Source organism: Budorcas taxicolor, chromosome 20, assembly GCF_023091745.1.
Source record: "Budorcas taxicolor isolate Tak-1 chromosome 20, Takin1.1, whole genome shotgun sequence".
NCBI classification, from domain to species: domain Eukaryota; kingdom Metazoa; phylum Chordata; class Mammalia; order Artiodactyla; family Bovidae; genus Budorcas; species Budorcas taxicolor.
In genome coordinates this window covers 22,081,993-22,107,511 of record NC_068929.1, presented here as the reverse complement: position 1 = coordinate 22,107,511, position 25,519 = coordinate 22,081,993, and the positions used below count along the sequence as shown (strand labels likewise).

Below are 25,519 nucleotides of genomic sequence, written 5' to 3'. Positions count from 1 at the left end.
TCAAAAACCACGTTAGCTCTTTAGAATGGGAATTTAAGTTTAGAGTAAACACAGTGTCTTCTGAATATAGTCAACAAGCAACAAAGCCAAAGCCCATAGGTAAAGGTTTTCAGATTCTGCAGAAGGAATCTTCTGTACTGCATGGATCTCTGCCCATGCTCAAAATATCAAATGATATTTTTCATATATACTGGGTTTCTTTGAAGACTACTGTACTGTTTCATATCCTTCTTTCAATCTAAAAAATGTGTTAAATAAGATCTTTAGGTTTAAAAGCAGCTGAAAAACTGGCTGCTTTAGGTTCTAATTATCAGAAGACTGTTCTCTGGGAGCTTTGGGCTCTCAAATACCAGCAACCCCAATAACTTATCATAAAAATACAAGCTCTTGGTTTTGAAAAATATACAAAATGCACTGCACATGGAAATATCTCTTGATTGTCAAGGAAGACAAGATATCAATCTTTTTCATAGACATGTTGTGCTTGAACTTTAGTGATCTTTGTTTTTGCAGATTCCATGTTTCACAGTTTTGGGTAGCCTCTGACCTTGGGTGTAAGCACGGTACCAAAAATGGAGAAAGAGCACCAGGAAGATGCAGCCGTAACTCATAATGATGTACACAAAGATTGGAAACTGGTACTTGCAATCCTCCATGAAAAAGAACTGGCCGATGTGGATGGTGGTAAGAACAAACTGGATCTAACAGATGGAAGAATGAAAAGTACTGTTAAGCCACCAAGAGTCACAATGGAGCAATTATTTAACACATTCTTTGTCTGCTTATATTTAAACACTCTCCAACTGCATCTAGGCTACTGTTGAACAGGGAATTTTATCTTTCAATCTAGCCTCCATGGGAGTGAGAATAGGTGGAACAATGTCAAAATGCAGATGGGAATTTGGAACCATTGTTCAGTGGTGCCAAAGCACACAACTCCAGGGAGTGCTGTGTAAATTCCCTGGAGCTGTACAGCTGCAGTCCATGGGGTCGTAAAGGGTCCGACACAACCGAGCAAGTGAGCATGCACACTTGCAGCACGGTGCAGCAGCGCTTAATCCCAGAGAACCGTCAGTCTCAACTTGAGGTCTTGTCTGAAGAAATACACTCAGGACCACTACCTTATGGCCTAACTTTTCTATGACGGCTTCATTTCAAACATTCCATCCTGCTGTTAACCTGGATATTTCAGTTGAGGATGGGGTAGGGAGGGGAATAAAAACATTTTAATGATGCCAGCAATCCTCCACTGTCATAGGCAAAAATATATCCTATCTGCCAACTACAGCAGAGAATTTTCAAGCAGTAAGAGAACATTGGTGACCCCCCTTACATGCCCAAGGGCTCTGTGTTCCAAAACGTTCTGCACAGTCTTAAAAGAACATATTACATGTTCTGGGCTAATGTCCAGATTTTTTGGATATCTTTTTTCTAATGACTAAAAAGGTAACACGTGTTCTGTGGAAATTTTGGAAAAGTAAAAATCTACACATAAAAATAAATAACGATTACCCACAATCTATTCTAACCATAGTTAAGATTTTTACATCATTCTTGTTATTATCATCATCAACTTTCCTTGCATTATCTCAAGGAACTTTTAAGACATTTCTGTGTGGTATCCACAATTATTCCTCTCATTTTGCAGATGAGAAGATGAAAGTCAAAGCAGCATTCTCAGCATTCTATGCAGGTGTGTTTGTGTAAATATTGTCAACACATTTGAAAAAATAATGAACAGCATGTATTTTTCCTATATAAGTATTTTTTCCATATTATTGAAAAGTTTTTACAACACTTAAGAGTATGTTAACTGAAAAAAAAAAGCCTAAGACAAATTCTATATGCAGTATAGACGTTCTAATTTCTCTACAATAAACATATGTTACTTTCCATGTATATAAAATGCTTAAAAAGAAATGACTTGTGAATAATTTTCAGAACTTTGTAATATTTCCAAGCAGGAATTAAAATAATTTCCTTACATTTGGTTGTTTAGGGTGCTGTCACTTTTGTCAATATGTATTTTACAGCACCACTCTACACCTTTAATTCCCACAGTGCTTTTACTAACTGGAGGAAAGATAAACTTATAAATGTTAGGACAAGGCAGGCAGGCACACAGGAAGGCTCATAATTCTCTGAAAGCTACATTCCCTCAAGGTCATTTAGATCTAGCATATGGAATTTCTAACTTTTAATTTAATATTACATCTAATGAGGTTCACATAATTTTGAGATTATTTTGATCATAAATATATTTATTTTATATAAATGCATGTTGTGTATGTGTTAGTTGCTCAGTTGTGTCCAACTCTTTGCAACCCTGCGAACTGTAATCTGCCAGGATCCTCTGTCCATGGAATTCTCCAGGCAAGAATATTGCAGTGGGTTACCATTTCCTTCTCATATAAATGCATAAAATAATATAAAGATGGTATAAAGATATACATGCTAGTTTAATTGTCTGAGCCTCTTGGCTACCAAATATACTTTGTTTTCAATAAAGTTCCTGACAAAAGTTCACAGAAGATATAAAGAATGATGGTACGCCACGCATGTGTGTGTGCTCAGTCATGTCTGACTCCGCGACCCCATGGACTATAGCCTGTGGGGCTTCTCTGCCCATGGGATTTCCCAGGCAAGAATACTGGAGTGGGTTGCCATTTCCTACTCCAGGGGATCTTCCCTGCTCAGGGACGGAACCCAGGTCTCTTGAATCTTCTGCACTGGCAGGTGGACTCCTTACCACTGTGCCCCTGGGATGCCTTAGAGGCCAGACAATTTATATTCCTATGTTTTATAAATTTTGCTCTTTCGTTAATATCCTCATTCATAATGAAGTCAAGTGACTCCCAGTTTAGTTTCATATCTGCTTTTAAAGAAAATTAACTACTCACAAGTTGTAATGATGTCAAATATTTTTTCCACCACAAATACTTCTGGTAGCCTGGTCCCAGTGCACACAGTCCATAGTAGGAATACATGACTACATGTACAGCTGTGTTTAAAAAGGCGTGGAATGTTCCCAAACCACCTGGAAAAAAAAATCATAAAATAGGGGTACTGTTCCTTAAGATGAGATATATTTTATTCTGAACTTTTAGTATATTACTTTAATTTTAGTGGGAAGAAAAATAAACATGAAATATCATTATTATTAAACATCTATAAAATTAGAGGAAGCTGGATACTACATCCATTTTGTAAAATATAAAATAAAATCTTGGAAAATAAATTAGCATGTCTTCATTTATTCTATCTTAACATTAAGATTTTCCTGTGATTTGGACTTACCTTAACAAATTAAGTGGAATTACCTTTTAAATATAATATATTGCTAAATAATAGTAATCAAATTCATTTTTAGTAAGAATTAACACATATAAAGCCACAAAGTACACTAATCTTAAGTGTACAACTTGATGATTTTTTAAACATGTTACCACCACCAAATTCAAGATTTAAGACATTTCCAATGCCACATGAAGTCCCCATGTGCCCCTTCTAATGAATATACTCCTTCCAATGTAACTTTTATTCTGACTTCCATCATCAACTGTTAGTTTTGCCTATTACAAACTTCATATAAATAGAATTAATTGTTAATTAATTTAGAATTAATTAATTTTGTTAATTAATTAATTTAGAATTAATTAATTTTGTTAATTAATTAATTTAGAATTAATTAATTTAGTTAATTAATTTAGAATTCATACAGGATGTATTCTTTGTGGCTATCTTCTTTTAATCAACATACTGTTTTTAAGATGCATCCACATAGATTGTCTTTTTATTGCTGTATAGTATTACCTGATATGAATTCATCACAATGCATTTATCCACCCTCCAATCAAAAGATGTTTGAGTTGTTTCCAATTTGAGTTATTACAAATTAAGCCACCAAGAATCTATATATACATTTCTTACATATTATTGTGTAAAATCAAATTAACTTTTTTTCACTCTTAATAGTTTTCAATACTTTTAGTGCCACAAAATTTTGGCAGTAGAACCACTGGCTTTCATAAGTAAACTATGTTAAGTTTATTTTAATCAATCATTGTTTTTCCAAAATAAATGTTTATTAATTGTTAAACCATCTGATGCTGTTTTCATTTGACTATTATTAATTGTGACTTCCTATCTTGGTTTCCTCTTCTAATCCTACCACATCTCCCACTGATCACCTTCGATTTAGGATAGAAGACCCTGGAGTAAATATAAGCCAAGATTCTTTGAATTGTCTTTAACTGAATCAGTGAAATGAAGTGAAAGTCACTCAGTCATGTCTGACTCTTCACGACCCCATGGACTATACAGTCCATGGAATTCTCTAGCCCAGAATACTAGAGTTGGTAGCCTTTCCCTTCTCTAGGGGATCTTCCCAATCCAGGGATCAAACCCAGGTCTCTCACATTGCAGGCAGATTCTCTACCAGCTGAGCCAGCAGGGAAGCCCTAACTGAATCAGTAGTACAGTGGAAAGGGAAAACGAAGTGATTAGTAGATGGTGGGGAAAAAAACCCAAAACTCTTCCCCAGGGTTTCTTTCCTAAGATGAACAAGTTAGAAGAATCTTCACTCTTTACATAGAGCCTGATTCAGCTTAGTAATGTTGACATTCTATTTTATTTACTCTAATATTCTTTGATTTCAGAAATAAAACAAAATCTCACAAATTTGCCTAATTACATTAGACAAAGGACTGAATTCATGAACACTGTGATTTATAGAAAGTTTAAAGCAAAACTGAAATGTATTACTTTGACTACAATCTTCTAAGGACAAATGTCATAAAAACTGCTTCATAGCAGAAATAATTACTTTTAAAAAAAATCATCCGTAATAGCAACAATGCTAGATACTTCTAAATGTTACCATTGCCAAAGTACTCCTTAAAATAACCTCTGTTTTAAATATAAATAAAACTCTTAAAAGTAATTAGTTTTAAAATAAATATTAAAAAATTTCATATTTAAATATGAAAAAAGTCTTTTTCATGCTATACTATATTTCATAAACTTTTCTCTCCTGAATAGAATAAATCAAATTTCAGCTAATCCTTTCATTAGCACAAATTTCAAGTAAGAAGAAACTGAACTAATGAAACTTATTAACAAACTCCCAGCTTCTATTATTTACATTTGGATTAGTCTTTCTCCCAAAAGAAACATAAATAAATAAATTAGTGTGGTGTAAAAACACCTTTTCTAGGGTAATTTAAAAATAGAATAGTTTATGAGTTAAGCTACTTAAATGGGGACAAGCCAGCTACCTCTCAAATCCATTGTCTTACAATTACAGATACACAGGAAATCTATTTCATGCTTGATAATGAATCAGACCGAGCCTTTTTCACTAAGACACCTCTTCCATTTTTTGGTAGAAGAATTCTATTTTCCATTCAGAAACTTTCACCATTTGAATGTCCTAAAATGAGGCTCCTATGGAATACAGGAATTTAACACGGCAGTAGTGTAGCTGAGAGAGTTTATAGTTAGGGTTACCGATTAAAATAAGCTATCAAATCAAATTAGCTTGCTTATTTTCTCTAGTAGTGATTGTTTTCTAGTGAGTTACTTTAATGTTTGTTCACAGGACAATCACATTTTAATTAATAATACTTTTCATATTTCCTTTGGAAGACTTTTCTTATAAAGTACTTTGTAAGCTTGCTTTCTTCTTTACAATAGTTCTGCAAAGAATGAATTATAATTAGTACCATCACATTTTACTTCTTTGGTTTGGAAAAAATATAAAGGAACCCCCTGGGTAATTATCACAATTCTTCGTATCTCTGAAAGGGAGTATATACATAATTAATATAAAAACCTGCCACAGAAATATTTTCATCACATTCAAAAGAAAAGTTGGATTGCTATTATCCCAGGGAGGAGTACAATAGGCAAACAGGAAATTAAATACTAGATAGAGATCAGCTGTGCTCTGGTTTTTGAAAGGACAGATAAAGCTGGACAGTTTTATTCTAGGAATGAAAGCCAACACCACACCACATTTCTGGAAACACCCTTGCTCTTGTTGCTGAATTTGTCACTGAACAGATGTCAGGTATGCTGTTCAAGTGTTTGCTAGTCCACAACAGAATCAACAGATATTCAAACAAGAAAATTTAGAAAATGCAGAGACGGATAAAGAAGGAAAGGGAGATCCCTTGTGTCAATATCTCTTAATCACTGTATTTGGGGGTACTGTCTTCCTATTTATTTTTAATTTATATTTATTCTTCAGTGTTGGAATAGAATAATCTGGTCTTTTGAAAGATATTTGAATAAATAAGTTCTGTGATTGTAGCCATGAAATTAAAAGATGCTTACTCCTTGGAAGGAAAGTTATGACCAACCTAGGTAGCATATTAAAAAGCAGAGACATTATTTTGCCAACAAAGGTCTGTCTAGTCAAGGCTATGGTTTTTCCAGTGGTCATGTATGGATGTGAGAGTTGGACTGTGAAGAAAGCTGAGCGCTGAAGAATTGATGCTTTTGAACTGTGGTGTTGGAGAAGACTTGCGAGTCCCTTGGACCGCAAGGAGATCCAACCAGTCTATCCTAAAGGAGACCAGTCCTGGGTGTTCATTGGAAGGACTGATGCTGAGGCTGAAACTCCAATACTTTGGCCACCTCATGCAAAGAGTTGACTTATTGGAAAAGACTCTGATGCGGGGAGGAATTGGGGGCAGGAGGAGAAGGGGACGACAGAGGATGAGATGGCTGGATGGCATCACCGACTCGATGCACATGAGTTTGGGTGAACTCCAGGAGTTGGTGATGGACAAGGAGGCCTGGCGTGCTGCAATTCATGGGGTTGCAAAGAGTCGGACACGAATGAGCGACTGAACTGAACTGAACTGAAGAGTGTGTCTAGCATACTTTAAAAATAGAATAGTAAGAATAGTCATCTATTTCTGATAAATTTAGGGGCCAAACTGCTTAACAGGAGTTGGAGCTACATGTCTCTCAAAATCATTTGCATTTCACAATTATCAACACAAGACATCACAACCATTCGATTACTGGATGTTTAGGTATTTTCTAATTTCCACCAAAAGAAATAGTGTTGAGAAATATCACTGTAAAAAGAACTGAGAGGCGCAATATAGGTGCAAGAGAAAACAAAACCATGGAAAGCAAAGAAAAATGATGGAGATTAAATAAAACAACTGTCTTCGATTTGTGAAATGGACACAGATGAGACCATCTTATTGTAATGTGAGTTAAATTTTTAAATTCACATATATACATTATAACAACTATATTTCCTTTTAAAAAAATTTTCAACAGACAAATGCCAATTTTTGGCAAGGAGCTACTTTACATACTGGAAAATTTGATGCCCTTGGGCCAAAGTAGGGCCAGCCCTTCCAGCTCCCCTATTATTCTAGCCACTCGCTTATCTATGTCCCTTCATGCTATGAGACATGCAGATTTCCACCCCCCACCCCCTCCCCATGTCTAGAGAGTCTAAAACTCAAACAAGAGTTCCTCAATTGTAGTTTTTCTTTCCTTTAGTCTTACAAAGTCAGAATGCCCAATAGAGGTGAGCTGTCCATAGAAATGTTAAAGCTTTGCCTAGAATGGGCTGTAAGCCTACAGGAAGACTTCTTAAATTGAAGAAAGTAGAACAAATAAATCCTCCCAGACAACTTTTGCTAATAAGACTATAACCTTGAGGATATCACTTATTTAAAACTTTATGATAGGTAAAATTACTTACCTTCCTGTTCTCTCATATACTAGATGTTCAGAAGCCTAAAATCAAAACCAACTAAAGAATCTGTTTGCCAAGCTTTTGAGTTAAACTATTTGTGACCTTAAAAAGCAATCAAAGCATCCTTTAATACAGTAGGATGTTTGGGGAGGTGGGACAGTTGTAATCTGATACATCTTTAAAGAGTTGTTGGTGTATCAGCTTTTGGAAATTTGAAAGCAAAGAAGACATGGAAACATATAAGCAACAGTTATCTAACTATATTTCTAGAAAATCAAGGATTTTACCATTTTATCATTTATTACTTATTTTAAAATATTTATAGAATTATATCAGAAAAGAATAAAATCCAAGCAAAACAACTAAAGGATGAGTAGAAGACTATACCCAAAGGTCATTCATATTAAAGAGTAGTGAGGAGTGGGGGAAGATCTAGTTAGGAGTCCTGTGTTTATGTTTCAGATAATTAATGAAAGTCAGAAGTTTGATCAAAGTGATTCTTTGATGTTTTAGGATTCTTTTAAATCACACTTAAAGATAGAACTTATGCTTAGAGCATACAGAAATGTAACCAATTATAGCACATAATCCCAACTCTCCCTTGGCTACCTGCAGCAAATTTGACTCCAAACCACCAGGTCCATGGCATGATGGTATGATGGAAGACATGCAGGAAAGTCACTTGACTATTTTTCTTACGCAGAATAAAAAAGATCTGAAATAATTTAAAGAAAATCAAGTTCATATAAAATCATGCAATAATTTTCGAATGTTACAAAAATATCGGCCAAGTGCAAACTATTACTATTGCATATGGTAATGTGCTTTGAAAGAGTTGCTTTATAGAATCTATAGAAGGAGCTGATTCTCTAAGAGGCAGCTCAAAAGATAATTAGTATGCGGGAACTTAAGTGCGACGCCTAGTCACGGAAGAATCAATCAAAAGGTGAGAAGATACTGAATGCCATGTTTAAAAATCAAAGATATAAAGTGAAGGATATGACCAAAAATTATTGAAAAAAATGTGACTGGTTCAAAAAAAAAAACACACACCCATGCAGACTTTGAAATATATGGAAAAGCAGACTTTGAAGTCTTGACTGAAATTCTACACTGCTCCTTGACATATTCTACCAATTTAGATAAAGGGTCAAGCAAATTGAAAGAAGACTTGCAGCAAATCAGAAGTTAGCAAATTACTATTAAAGAAAGATGAAAAGGGAAATACTTGAAGAATTAACTAGGGAAGTAATGTGGAAACAAACGAAAGCAAAGCAGCTCAGGAAAAGTGAGAAGGGTGTCAAAGCCCTCATCCAGATTGAACGTATCTAGTCAGAAACTCTATAATTTCTATAATAAACAAAGAGGTAGACTAAGAAAGCTGGGGGCAGGGGGATGGGATTTTTTTTCTAAAAAAAAAAAAAATATTCAAAAGCAGAATTAAATGTTCAAAAACATTCAACACCAGAGCTAAGTACAGGACTAAACAGACTGGCAGAAACAAAAGCATCCCTAAGAGTATTTGAGAAATGTGGTTCAGGGAAGGACACAGAGAAGCAACAGTTTCCTATGGAAGCTGAAGCTGAGAACATGCAAAGCAGGAACAATGAGGTCAAAACTCATTTGCTTATGCACAGAGAGGAAGGCAACACAGAGCAACAGAAGAAGCCATAAACGAGCAATCTGGGGTCCTAGTCCCCGTCAGTAGTGGCATTTCTCTGGGTAAGCCCTATAACTTTCTGGAGTGCTCTGGGCTAGATCAATGGTTCTCAACCCTGTCTGCATATTACAATGTCCAAGAAGGTTTGTCTTTTGTTTTTAAATAACAATGCCTGGTCTCTAACTCCAGACCATCCTGACACCAAATCTCTAGGGGTGGGGCCCAGCTCTTTGTTTTCTAAGGCAATTAGGTCTATAGTGCCATAGGGTTGAGAACCAGTGGACGACAGTGGGGGTTCTTCAATTGTGGACCCTGGACCAACAGCAATAACTTCACTTGAGAACTTGATAGAAATGCAAACTCTTAAGCTCCATCTAAGACCCACTGAATCAGAAATTCAGGGTGAGGGTGGGGTTGAAGCATTTGTGTTTTTAATGAGTTCTCCAGGTGATTCCATGCGTGAGTACATGCGCAGTCGTGTCTGACTCTTTGCAATCCCACGGATTGTAGCCCACCGGGCTTCTCCGTCTATGGAATTTACCAGGCAAGAATACTGAAGTGGGTTGCCATTTCCTCCTCCAGAGGATCCTCCCCACCCAGGGATCAAAACCCACATCTCTGATCTCCTGCATTGGCAGGTGGATTCTTTACTACTAGGACTACCTGTGAAGCCCAGCCAGGTGATTCTAATGCATGCTAAAATTTGAGAACCCCTGGATTCTATGCTTACTAAGTTCTCCTTTCTATCAATAATTCAGAGCTTCCCTGGTGGCTCAGACAGTAAAGAATCTGCCTGCAATGGGGGAAACAGGGTTTGATTCCTGGGTGGGGAAGATCCCCTGGTAACCCACTCCAGTATTCCTGCCTGGAGAATTCCATGAACAGAGGAGCCTGCTGAACTACAGTCCATGAGGTCACAAAGAGTTGGACACAACTGAGCGACTAACACACACATCAATAATTCTAACATTATGTGTAGCCAGCTGAGAAGGTAAAGCATGTTTAGATTTGCTACTAGAAATGTAGCAGAATATATTCTGAAGAAAACACACTTGGCAGTCTTAGGCCAGAATGGATTCCAAATAAATAAGGTCCACATGCCACAAACATACAATAATAGCCAGCCTTCTGTTGTTTCTGGAAACAAAGGTACAAGGTTTTCTCCTCTCATCATGGATCCTAATCCATGGCACTTGCTTTCTGCAGGAGCCACTCAGAGTTGATCCTCAGGAAGGGAGAAGACCCAATAAGACAGACTTCAGAAAGGCAGCTGGAAATAGTTTTGATATTACCAAAATTACTGATATCCCAGAGATAACAACATTCTAGTGTGACTTTATGAATTTGTCCTCTTAAAGGAGTATGGATGACACACTGCTTTGATATAAAGAATCAGAAGTAACATATTCTCTGTTCTTTGTTTCCTGAACTCACTTCACAGAACAACCATCATCCATCTAGATAAAGATGCTCAGTTTTGTAGTATATGTGACAGTTACATTTTTATCTTAACCAGATGGTAGATACACAAAAAATCTTTTGGCATTTGCAAAAGACTGAAAAATAAGTTTATGCTATCTATTCTCTAAAATGATAATAAAAAATAATAGATAATAGGAGTCTGCCTGAGGAAGAGAGATAACCAAAGTTATCAGACAACTGAACACTCACAGTTTATCACTTTCATTGAAACATCAAACATTTACCAAATGTGGTGACAATATACTTACAGTATCTAATAGCTCAATAAATTTGGAGAAGTAATAAAGCCAGCAGGTGCGTACCATCTGCAGAAATACACATAGAAAGGAATTTATTATTTTTTTTAACATGGGAAAGAACTTTATATTTTCTAATTTTGGCAAAATTTACATTACATAAAATTTACCATCTTAACCATTTTAAAGTGTATAGTTTGGTGGCATTAAGTACCTTCACATTCTTGTACAACTATCCATAAAGCTCTTCCTCTTACAGGACTGACTCTGTACCCATTAAACAATAAGTCCCCACCTGGGAATCCAGCCACCGACAACTACCATTTTACTTCCTGTTTCTGAATTTGACTACTCTGTATACCTCATAAAACAGAATCATACAGTATTTCTTTGTCCCTTTGTGCCTAGATTTTTTCACTTAGCATAATGTCCTCAAGGCTCAATCACATTGTATCAGGTGTCAGAATTTCCTTCCTGTTAAGGCTGAAAAATATTCCATTGTATGTATATACCACTGTTAATCCATTCATCTGTGGCTGGACATGTGTGTTGACTTCTGTCTTTTAGCTAATGTGAAGAATGCTGTGAACGCTGGTGTACAAATATCTTTTTTTTAAATTGGAGTATAATTGCTTCACAATGTTGTGTTAGTTTCTGCTGTACAATAAAATAGGTCAGCTATATGTGTAAATGTGTATCTTTTCTCTCTTGGACCTCCCTCTCACCACACCCTCATCCCAGCCATCTGGGGCTTCACAGAGTACCTAGCTGAGCTCCCTGCCCTATACAACAACTTCCCACTAGTTACCTATTTCACACACGTATATGTGTCATTTGAATCCTCGCTTTCAATTCTTCTAGGTATACACCCAGAAGTATAATTGTTGAATCATATGGTAATTCCATTTTTGAGGAACCGGGTACACATTTACTTTTGAATCCAAGAAATTCAAAAAGAAAAGCACCAATTTGCATTTTACAGAAACCCCCACACCTGAATTTGATTTTCTTCTTGTAATTTTTAGCTTTTTTCATGCAACACATATGTGATAATTGAGTCATTTACTCCTTCTGATTTCACATTCAGTATTTAAAAATAGAGTCCACAAAGTTTTAACACTGATTTAGAGTTACAAGTTTTTTTCTGAAAAGAAACTTACCCTCAGTGCTGTAGGCGACTGTGAATAGTCAACAATATCACATCGAAACGAATAGCCTGTACCCCAGCCAGACATTATAAACTGTAAGAGAGCACATGCATATTATAGAAGAAAAGTACTTGCTCAACAGCTACAACAAAGGTAGTTTCGACCGTGTCTCTTCATTACATTTTCAGCTAACTCAGCAGTCAGTGCGGAGGGAAAGGTGGACTAGATCAATTACAAACCAGGAACTCACTTCATATCAAAGCATCAAGCATTTTAAAGGTTGTAAAGTCACATTCATATCAACTGTGTGCTAATTAAAACGATATTTCTTGGAATGATTATTCTAATAAACTGGAGAACAAAATACCAGGAATGTTTTGTTTAAACAGTAAATACTGGTAAGTATCTGAGTTTATTTATGTGCATCTCTAAATGCCTGTGCATATGTTTGTGTGTTCTCAAAGGGGTGACTGAGTCTGAAATCAGCCTTTTCTGATCATTTCAAATCTTTGCAATTAGTCAACAAATAAATGAGCAAACAAACCTTCTCAATGTACTCATCCAATGTCTACAACAACTAGATTTCTCTTGTTTCGGTTAGTGGATGTAATAGGAAGTGATAGTCCATGGCTTTTAAATCAAGATAGACCAAACACAAGACTCACATATTAGTTTTGCTTTGAATTCACATAATAAGTAAGAGACAAAAATATTAACAAGAGAATACAGTCTGGCAAGCCTTAATTCCAACACACCCACGAAGTGACTTTAGGCCAGTGGTGAGAAGAAAGGGCCTATTGTTAAGTCTGGACCATAATTCAAAGATTACATTGATATTCTTTCGGTCTAGTGGTAGGAAGATCTCCTTTTAAAACAGTATCTGAAAATGAAAAGCTAAGGGCTCTAATTTTAAATTAATATCTATATTAAATGGTTGGCTTAAGTTAGGGCTCTGATAATATGACCAGTTTCTTCTCTGGCATCCTGTTCTCACAAAAGCCAGCATCTTCCCTAAGAAAAATGTCTTCCTTCCCAGCATAAGGATTATACCATTTTCTATTCCATTACATTTCAAGTCTATACTTTTACTTACTATTAAAGCTAAAATGACAACTTTACAGTAAGTTAACTTCTATAGGCAAAAGTTTAGGAGGCATAATCAGAATGACATTTTAATGGTGAAAAGAAATGAAGGAGAAAGAAAAACCACTTAGATCATAGTATTTAAAAACACTATCCTTTTTTTGATAACTAGTTCCTAGCTTGACTTGTAATATCAACACCATCAACTTGGTAAATTATGAAATCTTAAAAATTAAGATTCAGAAAAGCATAAAGACATATTTCATGGATGAGAAAAATATCTTACAAAGGCAAGTCAATAAATTTTCTCAAAGGAAGGAACAAAGGAATGAAGTACAGAAATAGTTAAATCTGTTTTACAAAGTCCTGATCTGTCAGTGAGGGTCTTCATACTTTCGTACTCAGACTCACTTCTGACTGATTGAGGTAACATGCTAACTCCGTTCATTTAGATGAGGTTGACTGATTCCCTACTCCAAACAAGCACTGCGATGAATAGGAGAAGCTCTGTGATGTGACCATCAGTGGGGCCTTTGCTGGTCTCTCTTTATTACTCAACTTTTGCCAAGTAACCGGCACATTCAAGCCATCACTATAAAATGAGGCATGTGGGTTCCTTTAGTCTGATGTACTTCCTTTCACCTTGTTCATATTTGCCCTAACATCCTTAGTGGAGGATGTAGACCAAAAGCAATTGTGCTCCACCCAATAAACCACGTGTGTGGATGTGACCTGGAACGGACACACTGCTCAGCTGTCAAAAACCTTTGATTAAACAGAAAGCAGAACTCAACGCTTTCCTGATATTAAGTTTAAGAACATTTCAAAAGTCTGCAGAGCTTTTGACATATATGTCTATATTTTAGGCTTTCACAAAGGAAGAGTAACCATTTCTATTTGGTAGATAATAAATCTCCAAACTGGCATATAAGTTACTCAGGTATTACTGGTTAACAGGGGATAGAAACTCTCAGATTCAGACATTCTCAGACCTTTTATGTTATAATTTCTAAAGCTGAAACCAAAACTTACTGGTAATAATTGGATTCCTTCCAGAGAGATATATTTGGAGACACCACATTCAATGACACAATTAGATACCAGAGTATAAAGGGATCTGAGAGACAAGGTCAATCCTGACTCTATATAATGAAAGAACTGAGGCCCACAGAAGTTGAATGATTAGTTCAAAATCAGGTAGCTAGTTAGTAGTGTAACTGGGACTAACTAGTCCCTGGTCTCCTGGCTTCCAAGTCTGTCCTTAGTACTTCTGGGTCTGTCCTATAGTAGGTTATATTCTATCTCTGATAACTCGCCAAAAGCATGTATTTTTCTGGCCCCCCAGCCCCCAGCTCTATTCCATTACTCCCTCCCTTTCAGTTGCTTATGCTCTAGAAAGGACAGTAAGGTGACCTGCGAGTTAATTCTGGAAATAAAGTAGAAGGCAGCAAAGTAAGTTTGGATTTCAGGAAGGCCTGTGAGAAATGATGCCAGAGCAGATTTAAGGTGAGCTAGTCAGGTGAATCCACAGCAAGAATCAGGCTGGAGAGATGTGTGTGCAGAGGCCATGATGTCTGGAGAGGCTGGAGAGGCCATGCTAGGTCCTCCCGGGTCCTGGTAATGCAGAAGCACGGGCTGTGCTGCGAGGAAGTGGATAAGGAGCAGAAGATGAGGAAGCCAGCCAGCATTGAAAGAGAAGCAAGGAATCCCAGAAAAGCAGAGAAGGGAGCGTGGCTGAGATCTATAATCAGCAGAAGGGAGACAGAGAGAATTCATGAGTCTGCTTGTGGTCCTGGAAATTCTCCACCTCTCTTATTGACAGTTAAGGAGTCTGCTTTTGGTCCTGGAAATTCTCCACCTCTCTTATTGACAGTTAAGGGACAGCTTCCCTCACCTACTGCCTTGTACAAGTCTAAGTTCTCTGTTCCCCACAAAACCCAGCTAAACCAAAACAGTCTACCGCCTAACAGGTCATCATGTGTATACATTCTGAACCCCAAATCCCTACCATGATGATGACAACTCATTAGAGTCAGAATGAGCTCTGATGTCAGACAGACCTGGACTCAAATATCAGTCCTCCACTTGGCAGCCACACTATCTTTGTTGTTGTTGTTTAGTCACTAAGTTGTGTCCAACTTGTTTTGTGACCCCATGGACTGTAGCCTGCCAGGCTCCTCTTTCCATGGAGTTTTCCAGGCAATACACTGTCTTGTGTGTATTTGATTTCTCCAACTATGAGTTTCCTTAAAGTTGAACATTTATGGATTGAATCATCTTTTATGGCTAACTGTGTGTGAGTCCCTGGAATTAATGTAATTCTCACTATCTGTGAGGTAGACTATACCGAGATCCTTTAAGGAGTTCAATATCTGGTCTATAGAAAACAATATTTTGGGGGAGGGGTGCAAATATCTGCTCTAGCGAGCTAAGTTTCTGAAATTTCTTAAATCTTGGAGAGTTACCCTTAAAGTCATATCAAGAAACATCATGACAGACGAGCATAAAGACTCAGGTAAAATTTTCCCATTAGGAATACTGAAGATACTTGCCTCATAACACATATACACAGAAAAGAGTACTATGGAAAAATTGTACGTTATCATAGCTTTCTTGAGTTCAAAAGGCTTTCGATTCTCCATGAGCTTTGGTCCCAGGAACGTGACAAAATAGACATAGAATCCTAGGATGATGGCTTGTGGCAGAGGTGAGGACATGAGGAGCCAGTCTTCAACTCTAGGATCTAAGAGAAAAACAAGATGTAAGTGCACAGCCATTTAGCTCCGTGGTAACTGACAGTAACCAGCATCTAACTGAGCACCTAGATCCTAATACTGTCAGTGAACTGTTTAGTCAGTGATGACTCTATCTTCAGGGCGTGTCAAGGGAAATCACGAGGGATTGGGACGGAGCTAGAAACAGTGAGGCTCAAAGGGCAAAGGGAGGTAGTGGTCACCAGAGCTCAGGAGATAGTCACATGGAGAAGCCCTTCTGGTGAGGAGCCATGTCCTTCAGTGGAGGGATTCAGCAGCCCTGCAAACAAGAGGCCAGGGAAATCAAAACCCTAGCCTCACCTTCCTCCCTATCTCTCTATTGAAGTGAAGTGAATTCGCTCAGTCGTGTCCGACTCTTTGCGACCCCATGGACTGTAGCCTACCAGGCTCCATCCGTGGGATTTTCCAGGCAAGAATACTGGAGTAGGTTGCCATTTCCTTCTCCAGGGGATCTTCCTGACCCAGGGATCGAACCCGGGTCTCCTGCATTGCAGGCAGACGCTTTACTGAACCAGAAACCACATCGCAGGGGAGCAGGTCCATGGAACAATCGTATCATCCATCTATAACCACTAGCAACACAGTAGAGTTTCTCCACGCAGACATTCTTTCATGTATATAAATATGTTTCGGTTTGCTGTTTGTTAACTTTCTTCATTCCCCAAGAAAATGGGAAACGTCTTCTGTGTACTGTATTATTCAATTGAAAGGGACTTTAGCATCATTTAAGTATCTGAACTGTGGGTTCTAGGTGTCCAGAATGTGGGCTAATCCATCTGATATCTTAAACAGAAAAACAGAAAAGTATTAGCCTCACAATCATGTAAAGAAGAAATTCACATGATTACTGCTAGTTCCAGGCTATGAGAATTAGATTAATTAAAAAACTGCAACTCAAGGTGAAATGTGATTAATTCCATAATCTTAAGTAGCTTGGGTGTAATTTTACAAAATTGTTTCACGAAGCCAGAATATCATAAAAGAAAATATGTGTGGACAAATTTCCAAGTGTGTCTGATTCAAAATTGAGTCTTTAGCCCTAGGTTGCTAAATACCACTTTTGTTAATTGGAAAGAAGGGTGGGGGCAATACAGCCCTTGCCCATTGAAACTGCTGATGATGTAGCTAATTACCAAAAAAAGCTGAATATCCCATCAAGTCTGACTTCTTATCCAAGGCAAAAATTTCTTTAATAGACTCCATGATTGATGACTCACTTGGCCTCAGTTTTATTGCTGGAAAGCTCACATTTGATACTCAGATATACTGGGGCATGTCTGTAGTGATAAAAGATGATTTATTCTATATCTCAAAATAATAAGCTAAAAGTCAGCTCTAAGATGGACCTCAGATATTTAGGAATTTAATATATGATAAAGAAAGCCATATAAACAAGAAGAAAGGGAGAGATAATTCATTGAAATGGAAAACTGACTACGTGGGAGAAAAATGAGCTTGTGCCTTACCTTGAATCCTACTGAAGCATGTCCCAAACTAAGCGATACAAGGAAGATATTAAAGAATTCTTTAGATTCAGTGGTCAAGAATTTGCCTGCAATGCAGACATTTGGGTTTGATTCCTGAGTCAGGAAGATTCCCTGGAGCAGGAATTGTCAAACCACTCTAGTACTCTTGCCTGAGAAATCCCATGGACAGTAAAGCCTGGCAGGCTACAGTCCATGGGGTTGCAACAAGACTTAGCGACTAAACTACCACCCCAAAAAGTAGGAAAAGTCTACCAGAAATGCTAAGTTAAGCAAACAAAGTACTTTTCAGCAGAATTTCTTAGTGCTTCACGTTTGTTTTGAATTGCCAAGATGAGAATGGTGGTATGCAGCATTCCTCAAACTTACCTGGCCATAGAGCCCTGATTCTTTGCATCAACAGAATACTATTTAACATCTTGTGGAACACCACAACACTCTGGAACACAGAGTGCTCCTATCTTTAGGAAAGATATAGCCCTTTGCAAAAATGAATTCATAAGTGAAACTACTAAAAATTAGGTAGTGATAGGAGAAAATCAATCAGATCAATCATTTTGACATCTAGTAAGGAGGTAGAAAACATAAAATTTCATAAATCATTTAATCATGGGGAATGAGAGGTGGCAGTTAAGAGAAACACTTGAGGTTTCTGTTGCTGTTGTTCAGATACTGTCTTAGGAAAAGTGAGTAGAGGAAGTAGAGCAAGTGGCCAAAGTCAAACTCTGGAGGACTTGACCTTCAAAGGAGGAGAGAGGACGGAGAAAGAGCAGCAGAAAGGGAGAAGGAAAACCACAAGAGTGTGATATCCTGAAGCCAGAGGAAGAGTGAACTTCTGGAAGGAATCAAGGTAACAAACATGGCAGACAGGGAAAGTAAAATGTGGGCTGAAAAGTACCCCTGCATTGATGCTCTTAGCAGGAAAGATTTCAGTAAAATATCATGTGCAAAACAAACGTTCAACAAACGTTGCTCAAAGACATTCATAAGAACACAAAGAACATAAAGTTCTCAAAAAAAATTTTTCACAGTAAGATGTCACCGTTTTAAATCAGGAAAAGCTGTGAAATCAGCTATGCAGGTAGCACACATCACTGTGTATTTCAATTTATTCCTTGCCTTTCCCAGGATATCTGGGTGCTATATGCAATTAGAAAGGCCCTGAGGAACCCCAGCCACAGTCTAGTAACTCACCAGGAAAGTTTCAGTAAAGAAAATTGTCACAGAACTGGGGACCAAACGACAGAACTGGAACAGATCACACTTTTTTAAAAACACAATTTTTAAAGGTTAAGCTCCATCTACAATTACTGCAAAATACTGGCCACACTCTCTGTGCTGTGCAAACATCTTTGTAGTTGACCTTACACCAAGTAATTTGTACCTCTGACTCTCCCACCCCATGCTCCCCCCCTCCCTCCTTCCTCTTCACTGGTAACCACCAGTTTGTTCTCTGTATCTGTGAATCTGGTTCTTTTTTGTTATACTCACTAGCCTGTTGTATTTTTTAGATTCCACATATGTTATATCCTACAGTATTTGTCTTTCTCTGACATTTCACTTATCATAATGCCTTCAAAGTTCCCCCATGTTACTGCAAATGGCAAAAGCATGTTCTTTTTTACAGCTGAGTAGTATTCCAGTGTGTGTGTGTGTATGTATGCACGTGTGTGTACAAACCACATCTTTATCCATTCATCTGTTGATGAGCACCTACACTTCCATAACTTGGCAATTATAAATAATCCTGCTGTGAACATGTACATTTTGAATTAGTGGTGTTGTTGTTTCAGATATATACCCAGGAGTAGAATTGCTGGGTCATATAGTAATTCTATTTTTAGGTTTTGAGAAACCTCCGTACTGTTTTCCGTAGTGGCTGCACCAGTTTACATTCCCATCAAGTGTGCATGAGGGTTCCCTTTTTTCCACATTCTCTCCAACATTTGTTGCTTTTGTTCTTTTTGATGAGTACCATTCTGACAAGTGTGAGGTGATATCTCATTGTGGTTTCAGAATGATAAAAACTTTGATGGATTTTTTTTCCATTAGTGAGTAATCCAAACCTTAAATATATGAATATAAACCATATTAATATTTCTAGCTTTTATCTCCAATGAAATAAACACATAAAACCAGTATTAAAAGAAGGCTTCTAGAAGAATGTTAACATTATTACCTTTGGATGGTGACAATATGGGTGACTTTTATTTTTCTTTTTAAGAAATTTTAAATGTTTCTGTTATGAATGGCTATCAGATGCACGGCTGAAAACTAGTTTTTGATTTTTGTTTTTGTCAGTAAAGGAATTTCTGAATTAGAGATATTTTATTTCATTCTTTTATTAATTCAGTGACAGTAGTGTGATGGTGAGGGTAGTGAGATGGGGGTATCAAATGATACCATATTTCTGTTCTTCTGCTGGAAGCAGTAGGAAAAACTAAAAGCCAGGAAAAGCATGCTGGGCTGGCTCAGGAAGCAGAAGAAAATAATATTTAAATAAATCATGTTTCCTGCAATTTAACATTATAAGCACATGCTTTTTTTAAAAAATCCTGAGTGTGCCTTTCAAGTTCTACAGATTTTTTAAAAAATCTTATCTTTGAGGAAAAGCTAGTTCATTTAATTTCATACTATTTTCAAAGCAAATAACAGAACAAACCACCGAGCTTTTTAATTCTTTCTCCGCCTGCACTGATCCTGGCCCTTCAATGGACTCCTTATGTGACCTGGGGTCACTGACTTGACTTCTCTGTGGTTAGTTTCCTCATCTGTGAACTGGGTGCAAAACAACATGTATCTCAAGGAGGATTCAGTGAGTTATTACAAGTAAGGAGCCTGGGAGAGCTTAAGTGCTCAGGAAGCATTGCTTCTATTATTTCAGCAGATCTCGGTTTTGTACCCCTGCAGTGGCAGCAGAGTCCTAACCACTGGCCCTCCAAGGAATTCCCCAGGCATTTATATTTTGAAATAAGCTGTTGCGATGACCATGATGAACATTCCATCAATGTTATAAACCCGGAGTTCAGTGCTTCCTTCAACAGCACTGAGGCCCTCAGTACCCCACTGCTAGGTGCTCTGCGGCGACTTTATGTGGCTTCTCTGTCTCCTGATCCAATCTGCCACCCACCATCTTATCTTTTATATAACTACCAAATTTACCTTCTAGAAGTAAAGCTTTGCTCAGATTATTCCTTTGCTTAAATTAGCTCTCTCTACTGAGCAAATAAAGTATTTAATATGTCCATGTCTCTGGTGACTGTTCATTTTTCCTTACCTTCTCTCTTGGCAGAGACCTTTCCAAATAGGGAGCCCACTTTCATGTGAGGCAGGGGGCTCCCGCTGATGAGACATCTACAAGTCAGATGGAGCTGGTGGCTCGATAAAGGGGTGTAGAGAGAGCTGCTAAACAATATTTAAAGGTAATTCTGCCTCAGTCTATGATCTCACAAATTGCAAAAGGTTCTGGGGTGAAGTGTGCTCTGTTTTCTTTAGAGACAAAAGGCTGATAAGGGAGGGAGAGTTTCATGTACCTTCTATTCAGCATCAGAGCTGGGTTTAAGTACTACCAACAGATAAAGGCAGAGGATGGAGAGGCAGGCTGTCTGAGAGTCCATACCTCAGTTCTGAAGTTCTAACTTATTACTAGCCCCATAATGCTTTTCTAAGAGCATTCTGGAGAGTGAGTACAGCGGAGTACAAGGGTCACATACATAGAATATTAATGAGCTTTTCCATCAACCACTTTTAACAGTGTGTTCTCTTCTTAAGTAGCAGTACTAGCTCAAAGGGTACACCCTTTAAAATTCTAAGTGCCAATAAGATGAAGAAGCTGGCAGGAGGAACAAACATGAACCTCTGGTACTTTGTGAAGTACTAGAGGTTCAGAGTGGCAGCAGATTTTCTGTCTTCTTGCAAAAAGATCACTCTGATTCTGAAAGGTCATCACCATTACTATTCAAATACAAGGAAAGTTGCTTTTTAAACATCAAAACATTATAAATCCTCTTATAGCTTAAGTATTAATTAAACCATTTTAAAATTCTGTAGCTGTGGAATTTTCCACATGAAATAACTATGCCTGCCTCCGCTTCTCTAACAATCAGAAAGCCAACGAGTATCAGTAAGTCTCCCAAAGTCTATTCAGAATTAGGGCCAAAGCCAAGAATACACTTGAAATTCTTGGCACGTGATCATGGCCTTAGGCCTTTGAAGTATAGGCAAAGTAAAACAGAACTAAGATGGCCAAAAATGATTCCTAATGGTTCTCAGAGATCAATATCACACTACACAGAGCAAAAAAAAAAAAAGAACCCTCTTGTTATACCCAATAGTGTTCTCCTAAAGGTATACATCTCAACACAAAGCATTTTAACCCTTCTAGATTTCAACAGGAAAAAGAATGAAGAAACTTTAAAAAAAAGATATGCTATATTAAAAGTATTTGAACATGGAAATGCACTATAAGTCATCAACCACCACCACTGTTTCTGTTGGGATACTTCCTAAATAACATAGCACTTTCATGCATATTAGGGAATGGCAGTCCACCCCAGCATTCTTGCCTAGACAATTCCATGGACAGAGGAACCTGGTGGGCTACACAGTCCATGGGGTCACAAAGAGTCAGACACAACTGAGTGACTAACACTTTCATGTGTATTATCTGGTAGCCGGCGGATACCAGTCTCAACTCTCCTTTGCTAACAAGGAAACTGAGGCTCACAGACAATAAATAATTTGTGCAAGATCACCGAGCTGGTTCACAATAGTGGCAGAACTTAAACCAAGGTCTTTTCACCACACATCTCCATACCTTCCCTCCTCTCTGAAGACTTTAAATTAGCATAGCTTCAGATCAGTAGCATCACCTGCCTCTTCGTCTCATCCTTCCCGCACTGCAACACTGCTTCCAGGACTTTCCTTGTCTATCTTGAACCACTTCTTACCTTTGTCGTTCCCTTTTCTGACCTAATACTACTCATCTTTTCAATGTAAGTATCCATAATAAAAACAAAGAGTCGACCCATGAATAAAATTGGAAGTGGAATTCAGAAGTAGTTCATCTTAAAACATTTTATACTTAGAGCACTATATAGATATTCATCATCACCTAAATCTATTTGGCTCTTGAATTAAGATATTGATTAATTGAATGTCTTGGGTTCTTAAAATGGGGATAATGAGTAGCAAGAGTTGGATAGCAAGTGATCTGTTCTTCCAAACATGTCTATTTCAAAAAATTACCCAAATCTACTTGGTTCCCAAGGTTAAATCATGAGAGTTCAGGTAGCAAGTTACACCTCTACCTTGAAAGGAAATAGAAATATTCATATTTTTAAATAAATAAATAAACCCATTACTAGAGACAAAAAATAGTATTTAAATTAAATACTGAATTTATGAGAACTACTGTAAATCTTCAGAGAAAGATAATCTTTAAAGAAATCTATACATTCTCTGTATCACTAAGTTGAAAAATAAGAAAAAATTGAATATATATATAAAAATTTCCTTCACTTTCCATTCAACAGAGTGAAACTTTTCTATTTATGGGATCCTTTTTAGGATCCTTTTAAGATCCTTTGCATTCTTCAGGGGCAAAACTATAGTGTCTTTTTCAGTGAAATGAGATTGGTTTTTAATCTACTGAGAAAGATTTGTTGTTTTTGAATTGCTAAGTTGTGTCTGACTCTTCAGATCCCAAGGACTGTAGCCTGCCTGTCTCCTCTTTCAGTGGGATTTCCCAGGCAAGAATACTGGAGTAGGTTGCCACTTCCTTCTCCAGGGGACCTTCCCGACCCAGGGATCAAACTTGGGTCTCCGGCATTACAGGTGGGTTCTTCACCACTGAATCATCCAGGAAGTCCACTGAGAAAGATAGCAACCATGAAACAGTGTATCTTTGCTGAAATCAGTGTAAACAGAAATATAATTTCAACTGTGCTAGGTAGCACTTTTTCCTCCTGAATTTGGTGAATATGTGATTCTAACTGATAGGTAACAAACTAATTTAAAGTGGTGATGGTAGTGAATATGTGGAAAGGAATTCAAATGTGAAATACCAGAGTACTAATCATAACCAGAAAATGTATGTTCTGATCTTTCTGCTGACAAATGACCATGATGTTGGGAAGGTCCACACAGTCAAAGCTATGGTTTTTCAAGTAGTCATGTGCAGATACGAGAGTTGGACCACAAAGAAGGCTGAGTGCCAGAGAACTGATAATTTCTAACTGTGGTGCTTGAGAAGACTCTTGAGAGTCCCTTGGACAGCAATGAGATCAAACCAGTCAATCCTAAAGGAAATCAACCCTGAATATTCATTGACAGGACTGATGCTGAAGCTGAAGCTCCAATACTTTGAACATCTGATGCGAAGAGCCCACTTACTGGAAAAGACCCCGATGCGGGGAAAGATTGAAGGCAGGAGGAGAAGAGGCAACAAAGGATGAGATGGTTGGATGGCATCACCGATTCAATGGACATGAGTTTGTGCAAACTCTGAGAGTTAGAGAAGGACAGGGAAGCCTGGCTTGCTGCAGTTTATGGGGTCACAAAGTGTCAGACCCTACTGAACAACAACAGGAGAAGGTAGCTTTGATGATATCTAAATCCATCTCAGCTCTGAAATGTTCTGATTCCTTGTCTATTCTTTTAAAAATGCTACCTTTGTTATAAAACATTTATTTTAAATGTTATAAAACATTTGTTATAAAATGTTAGTTTAAAACATTTTGGAACAGTTATGAAAGCAACACATATTGATGTGGTTTAAAAACATCTAGACAGGGACTTCCCTTGCAGCCTAGTGGTTAAGACTTCACACTTGCACTGCAGGAGATGAGGGTTCAATTCCTGGTCTGAGAACTAAGATCCCTCACACCACATACTGTGGCCAAACAAACAAATAAAAGACGAAACAAGAAACCCCCAAACATCTAGTAGACAGACATAGAAAAGTAAACAGAAATTACCCATAACCCTACCACACAAATGGAATAGGAAGTGGCAATCCATTCTAGTATGCTTGCCTGGAAAAGTCCATGGACAGAGAGGAACCTGGCAGGCTGCAGTCCATGGGGTTGCAAAAGAGCTGGACACAACAGAGCCACTGAGTTTGCATGCATGAAATACAGGTGGTCTTTTATAACCTGCTTGCATTTAATGATTTTAAGCCACTCACTGTGGCATTAAATGCCTTTCAACAATGTTGATTTTTTTTTTTAATGGGCAATGGGAGAAGATGGGCATTTCAGGATTACTCAGGGGTTACCCTAGCAAACGCCCCCCTTTCTGATATGCCCCCTGGGGGCTGTGGCCCTTCCCACTCAAGAGTCACTGTAGGTGATAATTGTTATTTCCCTTAAGAGCATTAGGGCAGAATCAAGCCTAAGAGCACAGTGCCTCCAAAATCACTTCTAATGGCTTCTGAGTTGGAATGATGTACCACCATATATTCACCAATTCCTTTCCCTGGATATAAAGCTATTTTCACAATTACAAACATCATATTGAACATCACCTATGCATTAATACCTCTATCTGTATACATATCTTCAATGAAATTTTTGATACTTCTTCACTAATTAAAATAAAAATCAAGGGGATTTTCCTGGTGGTCCAGTGGCTAAGACTCCTCATTCCCAATGTGGGTGCCTGGGTTCAATTTCTGGTCAGGGATCTAGATCTCACATGCTACAACTAAGACCTGGTGTGGCCAAATAAATGAAAATTTGAAAAAAATCAATATATGGGGTGTCTGTAAGGGAGTGTTAAGTTGTAAAGTCTCTCATTCTGTTTCAATGAAATCCTATTAAGTATGAGAATCCAACCAACAGTTAGGAAATCTGGTTACTTACCAGCATCTTTGATCCAATTATCATAAAGACGCACAGTCCTCGATGTAAGATCACTGAAGGCCAT

General features: G+C 37.7%; 1 protein-coding gene across 1 annotated transcript; it reads right to left on the bottom strand.

Moving 5' to 3' along the window:
- Positions 1-491: 491 nt before the first annotated feature.
- On the bottom strand, positions 492-25,519 carry ELOVL7 (ELOVL fatty acid elongase 7). Its single transcript, XM_052658971.1, has 7 exons — positions 25,456-25,519; positions 15,888-16,078; positions 12,265-12,345; positions 11,117-11,173; positions 8,336-8,441; positions 2,901-3,037; positions 492-701 (listed from the first exon to the last, which is right to left on the bottom strand). Exons 1-7 carry the CDS (start codon positions 25,517-25,519, stop codon positions 492-494), a joined length of 846 nt encoding a protein of 281 aa, XP_052514931.1.